At 48.1% G+C, this 19,572-nt stretch overlaps 1 protein-coding gene across 1 annotated transcript in view; it reads left to right on the forward strand.

Annotated features, from left to right (window-relative positions):
• Positions 1–11,379, forward strand: part of NPHP1 (nephrocystin 1) — an 89,688-nt gene extending 78,309 nt beyond the window's left edge. Inside the window, exons 16-19 of the mRNA XM_023744132.1 lie at positions 2,300–2,412; positions 2,834–2,907; positions 9,411–9,455; positions 11,107–11,379. Of these exons, the coding sequence (XP_023599900.1) occupies positions 2,300–2,412; positions 2,834–2,907; positions 9,411–9,455; positions 11,107–11,379 (505 nt within the window). The remainder of the gene's footprint in view (positions 1–2,299; positions 2,413–2,833; positions 2,908–9,410; positions 9,456–11,106) is intronic.
• The last annotated feature ends 8,193 nt before the right edge of the window (positions 11,380–19,572 follow it).

Here is a 19,572-nt window from a genome sequence, read left to right on the forward strand (position 1 = left end):
GGTTCGTGGGCTGTTGATGAAGCCGTCTGGGTGCTTCACAAGGTTCTGCCGGCTTCCCAGGGCCGTCGCAGCCTCGCAGGGGCCGTCTCAGCCTCGCAGGGGCCATCGCAGCCTCGCAGGGGCCGTCTCAGCCTTGCAGGGGGCACCACATTCCATGTTGGGGGTGAAGGTGCGAGACAGAAGCTCCTCTCGCTGTCTCTCCTGCTGCTCCCTTGTGTATTGCCGATGCTGGAAGTTTCTGAGAGCAGTCTGCAGGTGCTGGACATCATACTTTAACTGGTCAACATGAAGTTTGTCATTCTGTCTTTTGTTGGGCGGTTCCTTGCTGGACAGAATCTCCAGGCGTTCTAGCTGGCTGAATATCTGGTATGCTTGCTTGGATTTCGTTTTCTACTAAGTGCACAGACTGCTTGTCTGCCGTCTCCCGGTGTCCCATGTGAGACTGGATCTGGTGGACCTGCTTGTGCGTTTGCTGGTACAGCGGTTCCATATTGCCGGCCCAGTCGGGTCCGGCTCCAGCTTCCTCCGAACCTGATTCTGCTTCTTGAGTGTGTCCCTTATGGATGCGAGGAGTTGAAATCTGCAGTTTGTTGGGTTCGCTTTTGTCATTTTAAATCATGCTCTGAGTTTAACTGCCTGCCCAGGCACCCTGTGTGCAACCCGACCCAGGGCAGCGAGGCGGGACAGCATGGCTCCTCTGTCACCCCAGCTTCCTCATCACAGCTCCCTTGGGGGCCTAAGCCTTTAGTCGGACATCCCCTGAGGGCTCTCTGGCTGCCAGGAGGATGTCTGACTGCAAGCTTAGGCCTGATCCCCCCGGGGAGTGGGCCTAAATTGACAGGTGGACATCCCCCACGGGGTCCTGGACTGCAAATGGGCGTAGGCTGGGCTGAGGGACTCCCCTCCCCCTGCCGAGTGCACAAATTTTTGTGCACCAGGCCTCTAATTTATAATAATTACTGATAGGAGAGGACTTACTATTTCCATTTTGTTACTGATTTTCTGTATGTCTCAGATTTGTATTGTCCCTCATTTCCTCCCTTCTTACCTTCTGTTGTGTTTGTTTATTAATAAATTTTTATTGATTAAAGAGAGGGAGGGAGAGGGAGAGAGGAATATCAATGATGAGAGAAAATCATTGATCAGCTGCCTCCTACATGCCCCTTACTGGGGATTGAGCTCGCAACCAGGGCATATGCCCTTGGCTGGAATCGAACCTGGGACCCTTCAGTCCGCAGGCCAGTGCTCTATCCACTGAGTTAAAACAGCTAGGGGTCCTTCTCTTGTGTTTAATTGATTTTTTTTTGTAGTGATACACTTACTCCTTTTCATTTCTTTTTGTGTGCATTCTATAGATTTTTTTCTTTGTGGATACTATGGGGATTACATAGTTATAAGAATCTATTTTAAACTGATGATAATTTAACTTTAATGTTGAAATTTATTTTGTTTTTGAACCCTTAATGTGTACCATGCATTGCATTGAACACTCCACACTTACCTCATTTTAATCTTTTTATTAGCCTTCTGAAATTCAGGTATTGCTATCTGTATTCTACAAACGAGGAAACCAAAACACAAGGAGAATAATTAATTAGCCCGAAGTTACATAGCTAGGAAGTAGCAAAGTCAGAATTCAGTCCAGGTCTGCTACACTCTCCCATGTTCCACCTAGTACTGTGAACAATCAGCTCACATTTCTTCTGCATTCATCACATCAGGTGGGATGGCCACATGGCTTTGTTAAAACATGTAGCTGACTAGTCTCTATTTCCAAAACACATAAACATGCCTTTTTTTTAAAAAAAAATTGATTTCAGAGAAGAAGAGAGAAGGAGAGATAGATAGAAACAATAATGATGAGAGAGAATCATTGATTGGTTGTCTCCTGCACACCCCCCACTGGGGATCAAGCCCGAAATCTGGGCATGTGCCCTTGACCAGAATCGAACCTGGGACCCTTCAGTCTGCAGGCCGACACTCTATCCACTGAGCAAAACTGGCTAGGGCTCATGGCTTTTTAAAAATTTGACATTTAACATGGGTGTATAGCTAAAATAGAAGCATAGCTATGGCAGCACAGGGTGGAGACTTGAAAGTGTACACATAAAAATGTAAATTATCTGAAGTTTAACGTGACCAACTTGGAGTGGGAATTTCCCATATAATTGTTGCATTTTTCCCAATGATGAAACAAAACTTGGAATAGTTCATTAAAGTAATACACACATTTAAAAAACATTGTAGGTTGGAGTGTAAGATATTGTTTAATGAATACATTTCTTTTCTTCTTTAATAGTTTACTGCCGGAAACATTAATTGGAAGCATGTCCTACATTCATTTGTTGATATTTTATCGCCAAATTCTTGGAGATGTACTCCTAAAAGACAGGTTGAGCATGCAAAGTGCTGGTAAGGGGGTCTTTGCAATTTCCTTTTGTACAGTAATGCATCATCATGCTTTGAGTAAATGTAACCTATGTCAGCCTGTATCTTCTGCTTCCAAAGGTGAGACCATGGTCATGAGAAAAGTGAGGTTGGAAAAAAACACAGAAAGGACAACACAAGTTTCTAGTCTTATTCTGTTCAGAGCCACTTCACTCCCCTCCCAAAAGCTCTGTTTACGTAGTATAAGACTCATTCCAGAACCCTCTACGTTGTGTATATAGGGGGGATTGGGGTTGAGGGGACAGCTTTGAGCTCCTAGAGGTTAAAGTGTTAGAATGTGTTGTCAACAAATCTTGTGACACAGTGATTCTAATAGGTTATGTCTGTTGCAGTAAAACATGTTGGATAAAGTTTGTGTAAATCCTTTTTGGTCTTTGTATTTCAGATTTGATCAGTAATCCTGTACTGGCCACCTTCCCCAAGCTCTTGGAGCAGCCTGACGTGGTGGATGCGCTCAGGGTGGGTAGTATCATGATGGGAATCTGGTGGGTTCCGAAAGCAATTAAACACACAAAATTAGTGCGTTCTGACACCTATTCTTTTTTTTTTTTTGCCCCCTATTTGGATGACATCTCCTGATCTGTGTCCACTTTTTAGCTGACTTGGGCTCATTCTTCCTTTCTTAGCATGAGTGTTACTTTTCCAGGCTTCCCAGCACCCAATAAGCAGGTGAAGGGCATGCTATGTACACTGTTGCAATCTCTTATTTGTTTTTTGTTCCTTAACTTAAGATGGCCACTAATTGTGGCCTAAGAGCAAAAATCCAAAATAGTTTGTTATATACATGAACTGAGTTCTCAGGGGAGAGTCAGGGCACACATATCATTTTTTATTTAATTCAACATATACTGTCTGCTGCATGAAATAGCAGCTGGTTGAACCACATGAATTCTTCAATTTTCAGCCATTTTTGACCTTCAAAATGTCAATTTTATAAAGTTCAACTTATCATAACAGGGTCAGCAAACATTAGAAGACCTGTATGCCCACAAGGCAGATGTTCAGATACCATGGCAGGTGCCACAGGGGAAGCATGACCCAGGTCCTTGGAGACTTAATAAGGCAGCAAAGGAGGACCAAGGACTGTTCCATTAAAGAGCTCCTGGGTGAGATGGACCTAGTACACGCTGGGGCCAAGTCCGGTTTTGACATGCTGAGATGGGAGTGAAAGACATTACAGGATAGATCCCAAGATGGCTACAGAGTAGATGGAAACTACACTCATCTGCTTCCCACCCCAAACTGGGTTTACAGGTAAATTATAGAGCAGTCAACCTGAATAACCAACTGAAGGCTAGCTAAACTGAAATATTATACCAAGGATTTATAGAAGAAGCCACTTAGAGACTGGCAAGAAGAGTGGAGACGTGGAAAGGGCTGGCCCCCACACCCAGATGTGGTAGTGGCTGAGAAGCTGGAGGGATATTGTGGCTACAAAACTTCCTCCCCCCAGTATCATGGCGTCTCAACCCCATGTAGAGAGAACACAGAGCAGCAGAGATGGGAACAGGAACCCACATAGCATCTGGTGGTGAAAATCGGTGGGTCTACCTGAAAGACCCAGATGCCACCTTCACAGGGATGAGCAATCCTATTGTTAACAGCAGCAGCCTGGGGAGTGCACCACTTTGTCTCCCACTGCTAGTGAGACCACTCTGCCATGCTTGGGTCTTATGGAGGGATCTGCTGGCTGTACCCAGCAGTAACTTTTGGGGCCCTCTTTTTCTATGAAGGCTTTTGGTGAAGATTCAGACAGTGACTAAACTGTGTGACTTTTGGAAGAACGCTGGTCTCACCACCTTGAGCACATAGCCAGTGCCCCTTCCCCACTTGTTGAATCACTTAGCAGGCCTGCTGAGTTCAGTGGTGCAGGGGGACCAGAGTGCTATGCAGAGTTGGGATTTTCAGACCAGTCTCTTGGGGAAACTTTTGTCCAGGAACCAGACAGGCAGATGCTGGGGGGTGTGGCTACTCCTGTCTCTCTAGTGATTTCAGTCTCTGCTACCCAGGAAGGGGAAGATGTGCCTGTCCCCTCTCCTATAGACTTCAGGGCACCCTCCCACCCCCCACTGGGAGACTATTGGGATCAGCCCTGCAAAATTCTGGATACCCCATCCCATTGGGCTCAGTTCTGTAAGGGGAAGGGAGAGTAGCTCAGAGCTGGGACATTAAAAGTGTAAGCCCCTTGGAGGCTATTGTCTGGGGCTGGGGCAAAGTGCTTAGCTCCCTCCTGTGGGCTGTACTGGCATCATCCCCATGGAAGACTTCTTTGATATGTCTGCCTGAACCTGAGGCAGCTTAGCTTGCTCCTGCAGAGAGGATGGCTGGCTGCACTGAACCTGAACCTGCAGTGAGCCCCTCCAGGGGGAATTTGAGTTGGAGACTCGGACAGAGACTTAGTGGTTTGGCTCTAGAGTAGGGGCCACTTTTTCCTCATTGAGTGCCGGACCACATGATCCAAGTAGGGACCCATTAGCCCTGTCCTCCCAACCCGAGTTATCCCACCCTACTGAGCTTGCAACCTGTGGAAGGGGATGTGGTTTGTGGCCACTCTGTTGGGCCCACTCAACAGTCATTTTTTGGCAGGCTCTGGAGGAAGACCAGGCAACTTTAGGGTGAGCCAGAGTAGCTGACAGGTAGAGGTGGACCTCAGAGAGCCTTGGTCCTTTTACAGATCGCCACCAGCTCTAACCCGGAGGAAGCCGATCATTATATAGAAATTGATCCCTCCTCCACACACCCAGGTCCAGTAGATGCAGCCACAAATAGTGAACAGAGTGGTAGCTCCAGACAGGTTGCCTACAGTTAGTTACACACAACATCTGAGAGTGACCTGTACCTGAACCCCACCCAAGTGGACCCAGAACCAGCTCAGCCAGTGGTGGGCTGCAGATCAGACCAGAGCTCGACCCTTGTAGCCACACAAGCTGCACACCCAAAGGGGAATTATAGCAAGCACCAGACCCTCCTAGAAACAACTCTGCCTCAAGGGGCAGCCCCTGAACAGTGTCTCACACAACGTCTTGTATAGCCAGCCAGGCTGAAAGATTAACTCTATCTACAAAAGGGCCAACAGCACTCAAGACTCAACTACAATAGGAGGGTGTACATAGCCCACAAAAAACCCCCAAAACATTTCTGGAGCAAGGAGCTCAGGTGATCTGGAAGATTGTGCCATTAAGCACAATGAGACACCATTATCATAAAGCCATCATAACAAGTTTGGCAATCATTGCAGATCTACCTAATGCACAGAGACAAAATGGGGAGATAAATAAATAGGCCCCAAATGAAAAAACAAGATAAATCCCCAGAAAAAGAATTAAATGAAATGGAAGCAACCAAAATACCAGAAGCAGAATTTAAAACAATGGTTATAAGGATGCTCAAGGACCTTAGGGGGAGAATGGATGATCTCAGTGAGAACTTAAAGAGATAATAAGCAATAAAAAGGACATAGAAACCATAAAAAAGAACCATTTGGAAATGAAGAATAGAATATCTCAAATGAAGAATACACTAGAAGGAATCCATAGCATATTAGATAAAGCAGAGGATTAAATCACCGATTTAGAGGACAAGATAACAGTAAGCACCCAAGCAGAGCATAAGAAAAAAAGAAAGAAAAGAAAAGAAAAAAAAAGAATTAAAAAAAATGAGGACAGTCTAAGGGACCTCAGGAACAGCATCAAGCATAACAACATCCACATTATAGGGGTACCAGAAGGAGAAGAGAGAGAGCAAGGGATAGACAAGAAATAATGTTTGAAGAAATGATGGCTGAAAACTTTCTTAACCTGGTGGAGGAAAAAATTGTACAAGTTCAGGAAACAAAGAGAGTCCCCATCAAATTCAGGAAACCCAAAGAGACCCAAACCAAGACATGTTATAATTAAAGTGGCAAAGGTTAAAGACAAAGACAGAATCTTAAAGGCATCAAGAGATAGAAAAGAAAAAAAAAAGGCATCAAGAGAGAGACAGTTACCTACAAGTGAGTTCCCATAAGGCTGTCAGCTGATTTCTCAACAGAAACATATCAGGCCATGAGAGATTGGCATGAAATATTCAAAGTGGTGAAAAGCAGGGACCTGCAACCAAGACTATTATATCCAGCAAGCCTATCATTTAAAATTGAAGGTGAAATAAGGCGCTTCCCAGAAAAAAAAATGCTAAAGGAATTCATTACCATTAAACCAGTATTGTAAGAAATGTTAAAGGGCCTACTGTAAGAAGAAGAAATATATATAGAGAGGAACATAAGTATAAAGTATAAAATGCAATAAATAAATGCTTATCAATAATAACCTTCAATGTAAACAGATTAAATGCTCCAAAAGACACGGGTAGCTGAAAATGGATAAGAAAACATGACCCATGTATATGCAGTCTATAGGAGACCCACCTCAGAACAAAATAGTCACATAACTGAAAGTGAAAGGATGGGAAAAAATTATTCCATGCAAATGGAAAGGGAAAAAAAAAGCTTATGTAGCAATATTTATATTTGACAAAATATACTTCCAAACAAGGTAATAACAAGAGACAAAGAAGATTACTACATAATACTAAGGGGATTGATCCAACAAGAGAATATAATCCTTGTAAACATGTGCACCTAAAATAGGAGCACCTAAATATGTAAAGAAAATCTTGGTGAACATTAAGGGAGAGATTGACAGCAATACAGTCATAGTAGGGGACTTTAAACACCCCCATTATCATCGATGGATGGATCTTCCAGACAAAAATATAATAACAAGGAAACAGCACACTGGGTCAGGTTGATTTTTACTGAACATTTTATTCCAAAAGCAGCAGAATATACATTCTTCTCAAGTACCCATGCAACATTCTCAAAGATCACATGTTAGGGCACAAAATAAGTCTCTACAAGTTCAAGAAGATTGAAATCATATCAAGCATCTTCTCAGATCACAGTGGTATGAAACTAGAAATTAATTACAATAACAAAATGGAAAAAGATTCAAACGGAAAAACATTCATGTAGGCTAAATAGCATGTTATTAAACAATGACTGGGTTAACAGTGAGATCAGGGAAGAAATAAAAAATTACCTGGAATCAAATGAAAATGAGCACACAACAACCCCAAATCTATGGGACACAGTGAAAGCAGTCCTGAGAGGAAAGCTCAGCATTAACGCCTACCCCAAGAAACAAGAAAAATCTCAAACAATTTAACCCTATATTTAAAAGAGCTAGAAAAAGAACAACAAACAAAGCCCAAAGTAAGTAGAAGGAAGGAAATAATAATGATCAGAGTGGAAATAAATCACATAGAGACTAAAAAAATAATACAAAAGATTAATGAAACCAGGAGCTGATTCTTTGAAAAGATAAACAAGGTTGACAAACCTTTAACCAGATTCATCAAGAAAAAAAGAGAGAGGACCCAAATAAATCCAAATGAAAGAGAAGTAACAACTGACATTACATAAATACAAAGGACTGTAAGAAAATACTATGAACAATTATATACCAACAAATTGGTCAACCTGGGTGAAATGGATAAATTCCTAGAGACATACAATCTTCCAAAACTGAATTAGGAAGAATCAGAAAACCTGAATAGACCAGTACCAACTAATGAAATTGAAGCAGTAAAACAAACAAAAAACTCTCAGCAAACAAAAGTTCTGGACGGGATGGCTTCATAGGTGACTTTTCCCAAACATTCAAAGAACTGATACCTATCCTTCTCAAACTATAACCCAAAAATTCAAGGGGAAAAGACAAGCTCATCTTATGAGGCTAGCATTATCCTAATTCCAAAGCCAGATAGAGACACTACAAAGAAATAAAATTATAGGCCAATATGCCTGATGAATACTGATGCTAAATTCCTCAACAAAATACTAGCAAACCAGGTCCAGCAATACATTACAAAGGTCATACACTGGCCGATGAGTCTAAAGTTGCTGAGTGCTGTTCGTGTTAAGTCAGATTCCTTACAGAGTTTGTGACGTGTGAGCCTCTTACTGTTAACTTAGCCAAGTTCAGTTTGTTGTTGGCACTTTGATGATGATGGTGGCTCCTGGTCTGGTTAGTGACGCGCTCTGGCCTCCAAGGGTCCTCTTCAAACTCTCTGGCCCCAGGCACAGCCACCAGCGGTGGAGGAGCACAGCCTCTAAGGCAGTTCTTTCAGGAGGAACTGTGAGCATCTGGGGGTGGCTCCTGCCAGCGAGGGCCCTGCAGAGGGGAGGGGGGGCGCACCTCTGTGGTCTCGGTGGGGAACTTTGTTTTGTGGAGACTCTTGGTCCTGGTGCCACTTGTCATGTTCACCCCAGGGCCTCCCCATTGGGGAAGGTCAATGCATCCACGGAAACCATGAACTCAGGCGCCAGCGGGAGGGTACCTGCCAACAGGCACCATGTGAGGCCCACGAGTGAGCAGCTAGAGCCTGGGCACCCGCTCGGGTACAGTGTGCAGAGCTGGCACCAGAGACTTCGATCCCGACCTCTGTGGGGCTCCCTGAGCTCTGGGTTTTTATTTCTGTAAAAGAGCGTTGGGGAAGCCTCGTGGGCAGGTGGAAATACTGACTTGCAAGGCTGTACTGCATTTGTGTCCCGTGACCACCGTCATCTTCCAGGCAGACTGTAGACAAGTGTGGTATCGGCAGTTTTCTATGTCTCTACTGGCTCACCTGCAAAGCTTGCTCGTGTTTTATTGTTCAGGTGCTGTGTCTGTGCAGTTTGAATGTGTGTGTTCGAATTTCACTGATTCTGATCGTAAATTAGTTTAACGTGTAAGAAGCACGGGCTTCTGGGACGTCCCTCCCCGCCTGGCCGGTCTGGCTCCTGGTTAGAAGCAGGCGCCCTCCGACGTTCTTACGGTGGCGGTCCTGACAGGGTTCTAAACCCCGTCCACCAGCTTCATTACAGTGAACTTGCAGGCAAAGACTTTCGAACCCTCAGATTAATATATCATTTGTTTCCTTTTCAGAGTTCGTGGGCTGAAAAAGAAAGTACATTAAAAAGATCAGAAAAGGTAATGTGTTTTTCCACGTGCACTTAATATCCACAGTGTCACTGCTCCCACATTCTAACATGGGCTCTTTTTTTTAGCTAAAATAGCCATAGTCATACCCCTCTCACTCTCTTAAACGGTGTCACTACGGTTGTAAAGACACGTTCCAGGAGTGTCTGGGTGCCGATTCCTAATGTGAACCAACTCTTGATTGAGAGTCATTTCAGGTCACCAAGTGTCATTTAGTTGAGGGGAGATTTTAAATCAAAGCTCCCAGTTGACTATCAGATTTCTCTTATTTTTAAAAAATTCCTCCTGCTCTCAAAGTGTATAACAGGTAAGGAGAAGGAAAAGGAAAAGCGGCTGAGCCATGTCAGACATTGGAAACGCAGGTGTGCCCGTTGCCACAGAAGCGTGGTCATCACACACCAGCAGCACCATCCCTGTCAGTGAGCAACACCCTGACTGCTCCACTCCAGGGTCCAATAGACGGTCCTGGGAAGGGCCACATGGTCGGTACTTTTGGCTTTGCGGGCCCTATGTTCTCTGTCACAGTGACTCAACTTTGCCATTGTAACATCTGAGCGTGGCTGTTTCTATAAAACTTTGTTTATAAAAAGTAGCAGGGGCTACATGGACGCATGGGCCATGGTGTTTGGACTTCTAAAGCCTTAGTTATCTACAAACTAAAAACCCTAAACGTTAAAAAAAGTACCCATATTGTATCCTTATTTGACCTTTGCCAGAATTGGCAGTTTAAAAATTATATTTTTTTATTGGATTCAGAGAGGAAGGGGGGGGGAGAGAGAGAGAGAGAGAGAGAGAGAGAGAGAGAGAGAGAGAGAGAGAAACAATAAGAGAATCATCCATTGGCAGCCTCCTGCATGTCCCACACTGGGGAATGAGCTCAAAACCCAGGCATGTGCCTGGCTGAGAATCGAACTGTGACCTCCTGGTTCACGGGTTGACACTCAACCCCTGAGCCATGGGCAGGGCTAGAAGTGGAGGCTTAATGCTATTCTGGTGAAGCCACGGGCAAGGTGTTGGCCTGTGGAAACTGCCCTGCGCACAGGGTGTGCTTGGAGGGCGCATCTCTGTGCAGACTCCACAGCGTGTGGACGCCTCCACCTTCGAGTGCCCTGCCCTGTGATTCCCACTCAGCCTGTCCGGTGGGGCCGAATGGCAGTGTCTACACTGCAGTCCTCTTGTGATGGGGAGAGTCCGACCGGGTCCTTACTGCTGGGGCCCTTTCTCTGGGTTTCATGCTTGTGGCCCTTCCCTTGTACACGAAATCGTCGGATGTGCTGTGATGGGACTAAGGGGCACAGCTGGCTTCACGATCTGCTTTCGTTGTATTTACTTGGACCCACACCCTTGTCACCAGAATTAGACTTCAGCGCCCATTCTCCTTGGTGGGAAGTGAGACCCTCAGTGGCCTTAGGAGAGCCCCGGTCTCAAGGAGTCGCCCGCAGCCCCTCTGCTCCACGTGACTCGGTGACTCCTTTCCACTGAGGGGCTGCTTCCTGCTGCGTCCCTGGTGCAGAGCCGCTGACCAACCCACCAGGCACTGTGCACCTCCGCCCACCTGCAATGGCTTTTAGTCAACAGAGTTCATAGAATCTAACGCTTAATGATGCGGATCCACTCACAGTTACTTGTGGTGTTTTCCCAGAGAGACACAGAGTTCCTGAAGGCTGCGTTTCTCCTAGTTTACCACGACTGCGCATTGCCCCTTCTCCACTCCACACTCCTGCCCCCGTTCAGGTGGGCAGAAGAAGAGACCGAGGCCGCGCGGTGGAAAGTCATCGCGGACTTCCTGAAGCAAAACCGAGAAAACCAGGGCGCCCTCCCAGCTCTGCTGTCACCAGAGGGTGTCCATGAACCTTTCGACATTTCAGAGCAGACCTACGACTTCCTGGGTGAGATGAGACAGAAAGCAGCCTGACTGGTGGCCCGCGGCCCTCCAGGCCCACCGTGCTGCCCGATAAAGTACAGCCAGAAGTAACCGTCCCGTGGAACTTAGCTTTACTGGTCCTTGTGTGGACCACATTCTATAAGAAATACCCATCTGGTCATGTGAATCTTTTAATAAGTTTTTATAAGGAGTACTGTTATATCTAATTTTAAATTTCTTCAAAAACCAACTAACAAATATAAGTTGACTGTATTTATAGATGTGTATAAAAGCAAGGTTTTTAACAAAAGCTGAATTATGATTATTCAAGAAAGTGACTATACAACCCAGGGGATGGCAGGAGATATGTCCAGGTCATATGTCTTATAAGAGTCTAGTGTCTAGAGCAAGGGGTGGGCAAACTTTTTGACTCGAGGGCCACAATGGGTTCTTAAACTGGACCGGAGGGCCGGAACAAAAGCATGGATGGAGTGTTTGTGTGAACTAATATAAATTCAAAGTAAACATCATTACATAAAATGGTATGGTCTTTTTTTTTTTTTAGTTTTATTCATTTCAAATGGGCTGGATCCGGCCCGCGGGCCGTAGTTTGCCCATGGCTGGTCTAGAATATAGAAATGTATGATTATTGCTAATAGAATTGATGTTGTGAAATGAAGGGGAAATCAGCACAACCTATTTGAGAAAGTTGTGTTGTTAACCATTTCTCTCAGTCTAATATCTGAATGTGATTTATCCTAATTAGATGTAAGAAAGGAGCTAGTTGTGTCTTTTCATGTCCATTTAATAGGTGCTCCTTCAAAAAACAAAGTTCAGGTATTGGGGAGTGAGCCAGCCCAGCTGTCAGGGCAGGGATTCTGAACTGTAAATGAGGGGCCCACTCCCCCAAACCTCCCGGCCATGTCCTGTCCGCGGGTCGGTGCTGGGACAGAGGGGACGCATGTGCCAAAGAGCAGGCACAGCCTCTGTCCTCATGGTTTCATGGTCTCAGGTGTGAGGCGGGCAGAGCTCACAGGAGCCAGCTGAGGTGTAGAAGGCACCACAGAGGGGCTTGCGGCTGAGCAGGTTTGAGCCCAAACCCGCGGCCCCTGGGGTCTGCTTCTAAGGGACGAGCTGGGAGTCCCGGCTGAGGCTGCTGTCTGTCTGTCTGTCTGTCGGCAGGCGCACAGGAGGCCCGTATGTGGCCGGCTCAGCTTCCTCCATAGTGAATGTCGGAGGGGGCCAGAGGGGTCCAGCCGGCCCTGGCGGGTGGGGTTGCTCCCTCACAACGGCGTCCTGCGCAGGGGCATCTGAGCTGCTCGCTCCCCTGTTGGGCTTGTGCCCGGAGCATCTGATGCCCTAGCACAGCGCCAGGCCAGGGAATGGGGAGGGGGTGGTGGTGAGGACAGGCTCCCCGTCCCCTCAGCGCCCAGGTGGACGGATCCCACAGAGGAACCGCGGAGGAAGGAGCCAGAGGGAAGGTGCCGACTGCAGTGCCCGTCATCGCCTTTTCGTGGCTGCGGTGACATTAAACCCAGCAGCGGTGTGGCCTGCGATGTCCTAGCCCTGGGCCTGCGCAGAGTAGGCGGCCACGCACGACAGTGGGCATTCCTCCCCGGCCACGGTCCTCCTGTCCGCGGTCCCTCCCCGCCCGTGGCCCCTCCCCGCACCTCGCTCCCTGACTTGGGGCGCCTAATAATGTGACTGGGTTTTGGATGGGCCCCTCACGGTCTGAACTCCCCGTATTCCCTCTCTAGCAGGTGGATTAGATAACCTGGTACCCTCAGCTCTCCGTGTTTGATGGGTGATCAATCGATTGGGGCAGGGAGGGCGGCTGGGTGGAGCCGGGTCGGAGGGCAGAGGACCGGCTGTGCCTCCAGGTGGGAAGGGCTCAGAGCTGCGACTCCTGAGGCTCAGGCTGAAGGGAGCCGGGTCTGCGGCCGCAATGCCAGAAGGAGTCACTGTGGATGCAGCTCAACCTCAGTATCTGGCCGTGTGTCTTGTAGCCTTTTTTCCGGCTCTGGAGGCAGCTGGACCTTAACCTGTTCGTGTGTCTGGCTTTGCCAGGAAAGATTACTTTGCAGAACTTTGTCCTTTCCAAGAGGCCGCCTTGGGGAAGCAGGACAGGCGCCCAGCTCTGCGAGCCCTTCCCAGGTCCGCGTCTCTGGGTGACCTTCAGACTCCACCCTCTGGGCAGCCCTGTGTGTGGGGGAGCCATGGGCGAGGTGAGAATGAAGCCAACTGCAGGGACAGTGAGGAGCAGAGCTGAGGACACAGGATGGACGTCCTTGGCGGCCTGGGTCCAGTTCATCTGAGCCCACATTCCTCTGAACCGCTCACCCCGGAGGCAGCAAGTTCCCTCCTCGGTTATCCGGAACGCATCCTTCTAACCTTCAATGGAAGCCGCCCACTGGCTACACCTGCCCCTTCCTTCCCCAGGCACCTCAGGGTTTCCCCTGGCCTCCTGCCCCTGGTCAGGTGACCGAGAAATCTTCTCTGAAAAGTGTGTAAAGCAATGATGGTGGGAAGAGAGTTTGAGGAGAAGTAATAAAAGATAAAAGCAGTTGTCCCAAAGTCTCTATGCCTGAGAGAGTAGATTCAATCATCTGAAGCATGAATTGAGTGCCTACTGTGTGCCAGCAGTATTTGCTGTGAACCAAGTGACTGCTCTCCCGGAGCCAACTTCCTGGGAGGGGCAGGGATGGGGACACAGAGCGGATGAACCAATAGACAGGGGTACTGGGTGGTGACAGTGCTGCGCAGAGAATCACAATAGGACAGCGCAGCCCGGTTCTGGTCAGACAGGGTGGCTCTGCCTCCTCCTCCGCCCTCTGAGGGCAGCCAGAGGCCTGGGCAGCATCTGAGGACCCGGAGCAATAAATGGGAGCAGGGAGTTTTGGGAAGGAAACCAGAACTCAAACTCCACCAAACTGGTGGAGGTCCCATTCTCCTCCCTCTGGGCTCAGGGACAGCCTGGGCCTGGGAACTGCACAGGAGACGGACCAACATCTCCAGGAGAAGCCTCGCTTGCTGGTGTGAGGAATGGGAACGAGCCCTACAGCCAGCGCACAGAAAACCCCTGTTATTTGTGTGTTTTCCATCTTTCCCGCCCGGCCCCAGCAGGCTAGTGACAGTAGTAATAGCAAGGGCAGTGGCAGCCAGACAGGTGACTGAACGCTGAGGGAGGGGGACTCTCCTCTCCGATGACTTTTAAGGAAAAGACAAAATTCTTATCAATATAAAATTCAACTGATTGAACAAGCTTTGTTCTCAATAAATTTTTAATATAGGAGCTTTTAATAAGTTAAGGAGGGAGACTTACTTCAGAGTCAAATAGTCCAAAGAAATAACACATTACAAGAGATTTTTAAAATTAAATCTTTATTATTCAGATTATTACAGTTGTTCTTCTTTCCCCTGCCCATAGCTCCCCTCCACCCAGTTCCCACCCCACCCCCTGCCCTTACCCCCACCACTGTCCTCGTCCATAGGTGTACGATTTTTGTCCAGTCTCTTCCCACACCCTCCACACCATCTTCCCCCCAAGAATTGCCAGTCCACTCCCTTTCTATGCCCCTGATTCTAGTCTATTTACCAATTATTCTGTTCATCAGATCTTTTATTCACTTGATTTTTAGATATGTATCGTATTTACTTGTTGATAGATATGAATTTGTTATCACTTTGTTGTTCATAATTTTTATCTTTACCTTTTTCTTCTTCTTCCTCTTCTTAGAGAATACCCTTCAGCATTTCATATAATACTACTGGGTTTGGTGGTGATGAATTTCTTTAGCGTTTCCTTATCTGTGAAGCTCTTTATCTGACCTTCAATTCTAAATGATAGCTTTGCTGGGTAGAGTAATCTTGATTGTAGGTTCTTGGTATTCATCACTTGGAATATTTCTTGCCATTCCCTTCTTTCCTGCATAGTTTCTGTTGAGAAATCAGCTGACAGTCGTATGGGTACTCCCTTGCAGGTAACTGATTTTCTTTCTCTTGCTGCTTTTAGGATTCTCTCCTTGTCTTTTGCTCTTGGCATTTTAATAATGATGTGTCTTGGTGTGGTCCTCTTTGGATTCCTTTTGTTTGGGGTTCTCTGTGCATCCTGGACTTGTAAGTCTATTTCTTTCACCAGGTAGGGGAAGTTTTCTGTCATTGTTTTTTCAAATAGGTTTTCAATATCTTGCTCTCTCTCTTCTTCTGGCACCCCTATACTTCAGCTGTTGGTATGCCTGAAGTCCCAATTGAAAAAGACAACAGTGCAGCACTGTCACTTAAGGTAAAGGTTGACCTTGTCAGTGAAGATACTGGCCTAGGATGTAACTACCCACCATAACTGCTTTTAGTTAAAGTTTAATTTCAGACCATCCTTTGTGGTTACTTTAGGTCTCTGAGTTTGCATGACCGCCAAGCAGGCCTCCCCTGAGCTTGTCAGGTCAGCATGTGACCCCTTTCATTCACACATTTTTAGTTATATTTAGGTTTTCGATTTCTTCTTGAGTGAATTTTGGTAAGTTATATGTTTACAGAAAATGGTATATTTTTTCTTTTTACATTTTCTGGCACCATGTTGTTTATAGAATTTCCTTATTTTTTATCCTCTTTTAATTGTAGTAATATTTTCTTTTAAATGACTATTATTGATTTTTAACTTTTCTTTTTTAATTGAGCAATTTGCTAGAGATTTGTCCATTTTCTTATTCTCATTCAATAAATAACTTTGCCAAGCCTCTCATTTTTTCTATTTCTTTCATGATGTTCCTTTACTACTTCATTCCTTTTACTTTCTTTGTTTCTTTCATATTCTTTTTCTAAACTTTTGAGTTGACATCTAGCTCACTGGTATTTAATCATCTATACTAATAAAAGAGTAATATGCTAATTAGACTGAGAGACCTTCCGGAGACCTTCCAGATGTCCTTCTGGACAAAGCCGGGGGCTTGGCCAGCCTGCAAACCACCCCAAACGACCCTCAGCCCCTCGCCCAGGCCAGCCATGCCCCCCAGCGGGTACTCGCACCCTAGTGGGGGCATGGCCAGCCTGCAAATAGCTCTCAGCCCCTCAACCAGGCAGGCCACGCCCCCCAGTGGGGACTCCCCACCCTGATCAGGGTGTGACCCGCCTGCAAACCCTTGGCAGCCCTTCACCCAGGCTGGTCCTGCCCCCCAAGAGGACCCCCACCCTCATCCAGGACCCCCTACAGGGCAGAACAGCCGCCCCCACCTATGCACCAGACCTCTATCTATACTAATAAAGGGTAATATGCTAATTAGACCAGGACCTTCAGGGAAACCTTCCAGAATTCTTTCTGGACAAAGCCATGGTGGCAGAGCCGAGGCAGAGGTGGTTAGGGGTGATCAGGCCAGGAGGTGAGGGCAGTTGGGAGTGAGCAGGCTGGCAAGGGCAAGGGGGGCAGTTGGGGGAAAACAGGCCTGCAGGGGTGCAGTGGGGGTGGGCAGGCAGGCAGGCAGAATGGTTAGGGGTGATCAGGCAGGCAGGCAGTTGAGCGGTTAGAGGCCAATGGTCCTGGATTGTGGGAGGGATGTCCAACTGCCAGTTTAGGCCTGATCCCACAGGGATCGACTGCAGGATCAGGCCTAAACCAGCAGTCAGACATCCCCTGAGGGGTCCCAGATTGGAAAGGGGGCATGAGGAAGGCCTGGGCTCCATCACACTCTGCAGGGAGGAGTGGGCCTGGCCGTGGTGAGGATGAAGGGAAACCCTGACCTCAGAAGGCAGCTCCCTAAGCAGCTGGTGCCCACAGAGCCGGGGCCCCACCGAGAGGACCGAGCCCGGCCTGCCCTCTGCCCTGCCCTGCCCTGGCCACCTTCTGGGGGAAGGGAATGGACCACCTGCAATGGGCGCTGCTCCTCCGAAGGGCTGGCCTCAGAGGCGCCAGAACGGACTCCTCACCTCTTCAGGGCCCACACCCCCTCTGGGCTTCTAGCGGCCACGTGGTGCATAACCACCAGCAGAAGCTCCCTAGCCTGTGGACTTCTGGCCTGGGCAGGACTTCCGGGTAGTGAGCAGGGCTCTGCGAGGGGTGGGGTGGCGCCCTCTGCTGGCGGGAGGGCAGCAGTGCTGAAAAAGGCTCAGCAGCCTCAGTGTGTTTCCTCTCAGAACACTGGTCCCCTGACTTGGTGGTGAGTGCAGGGATATGTCTCACTTCGTACAGGAGATCCCTACCGGTTACGGCCAAGAGGTCTCTTCAGGACCTGCCACCGAAGGAACCCTGCTCATCAGCAGGGTGTGAACCTTTTCACACGTGGGATCGTTTACCTGGATGCCCATCTACCCAGAGGAAAATGTGTCGAGTTATTCTTGTGTGTGTTCACCAGCAGTTATGGGACATTTCATACTCAGCTTGCTGCTCTGAGACTTGTGTCTCACTCAACCCTGGGCCTCTGTCTCCTGCGTGTGGCCTGTGATACCTCTCCTGGGGTGTATTGTACAGTGTCCCCCAACCCATGCCTATGGGAATAGTGACCGTGACCTTATTTGGGTTAGGGCCTTGGCAGATATAATCAAGTTCAGAGGAGGGCTTGGATTGGGTGGGCCTTACCTACAATGACAGGTGTTCTTCTAAGAGGGAATTTGGACTCACTCACAGGCCATGTGACTGGGACTCAGTGGTAGGTGGGGGGATGGGTCTCCAAGCCATGGACCAAGGATAGCTGGCTGCCACCAGCAGCTGGGGTGGACCTAGACTGATTCTCTTGAAGCCCCAGAAGGAGCCCACCCTGCCCAAACCTTGATTTCTGGGGTGAGTATTTCACAGGCTGAGGTGGGAGCCCTGGAGGCTGGACGAGCTTCCGTGTGGAGAGCTCTGGTCACTGCCCACCTGCCTGGACCACAGTCTCCTAAGCTCCTGGAGAGAAGCGCCAGAGGAGAAGAGACTCCCAGCCAATGCCCCGAGTCTAGGGGTTTGGAGCAGGGGGAGGGGGTGCTTGTTGCACTGGCCTGCCCCTGCATCCCTGGGTACCTCCCACCCGTGCCAACTGGTGGGCCATGGCTGAGTTCTGCCCAGGGGCCTGGGGACCAGTGTGCAGGGCTGTGCAAGGGAGAGGCAAGAGCACACACACTGCCCTTGGTGAGGATGGCAGGGCCGGTGCAACACAGGGTCAGGGAAAAAAGCCAGATGGCATGAGGCAGCCCCTAACTTCACCAGCAAGAAAACAGACCCAGAGAGGGAAATGGCTTTCCACAAACTCATCCACTCAGGGCAGGTCACACCTGGAAGCCTGAGCACAGCCCACTGTTTCCTTCTGTCCCTCATTTCCCGTCCAGCAGAGGGGGAGGCAGAGCTGACTGGGCGGACTGTGCTCTGTCCTCAGTCCACCAGCTCAGGTGCCTGGCAAGGGCTTTGTCTTAGGCCACAAGGAAGACAAATGAGTGCAGACCAGCCCCACTCAAAGCCCTTGCAGCCACCTAGACCCTTCTCTTGATCTGGGAAAGGGGGTGGTGGGAGGAAACGAGTAAGGGAGGCCAGGGAAAATCAAGGCTGAGGCTATGCAGCGGATGGCCACCCACCACTTTTCCCTTCAGGCTGTCCACGCTGAGCAGCGTGCCAGCTGGGCTTCCCTTTGGTGATGCAACCAGTCCTTTCCAACCACAAGGGGGGTGGGCAGAGCCCATGGAGGCCCAGTTCTGACCCTGCTCTGGTGACTGTCACCTTCTGCTAGCACCTCCCAGCCTGGAGCAGCCTAGTGCAGGTGTTACAGCAGACAGGAGAAGAACCAGGCAACGCTTAGAGAGATGGAGTTACATTTATTATTACACACTGGCCCAGAGAAAAATGTCTCTAGAATTCTGGGCGAACTCACACAGGAAGTTTCCTCTATTTATACCTTTTCACCCTCTTTGTCTCCCAAATATGGGGTTTTCTGGTCCCCTTTGCAAGTTCTTAAAGAGCCCTTATGTGCTGGGTCTTTGAGACCTCAACCAAAGGCTTGGCCTGGTGCCAGCACTGATAACTTCGTCGGGGAAGGTTTAATGGCCTCTCTGGAATGGGAGTAGTCTTATTTTCCTTATTATTTAACCAAGCAAGTATTTACAGAAGCCATATAGCAGGGTTAAAATTTCAAACAGTTTTTTTTTTATAAGATGGATACTTCATTCCCCATTGGTTTTATGTACATGAGTCAAATCATTGACTCTTTTTTTATTAAATCTTTATTGTTCAGACTATTACATTTGTTCCTCTTCCCCCCACCCCCATAACTCCCCTCCTTCCAGCTCCCA

This window comes from Myotis lucifugus, unplaced genomic scaffold, assembly GCF_000147115.1.
Source record: "Myotis lucifugus unplaced genomic scaffold, Myoluc2.0 scaffold_430, whole genome shotgun sequence".
Classification (NCBI taxonomy): Eukaryota; Metazoa; Chordata; class Mammalia; order Chiroptera; family Vespertilionidae; genus Myotis; species Myotis lucifugus.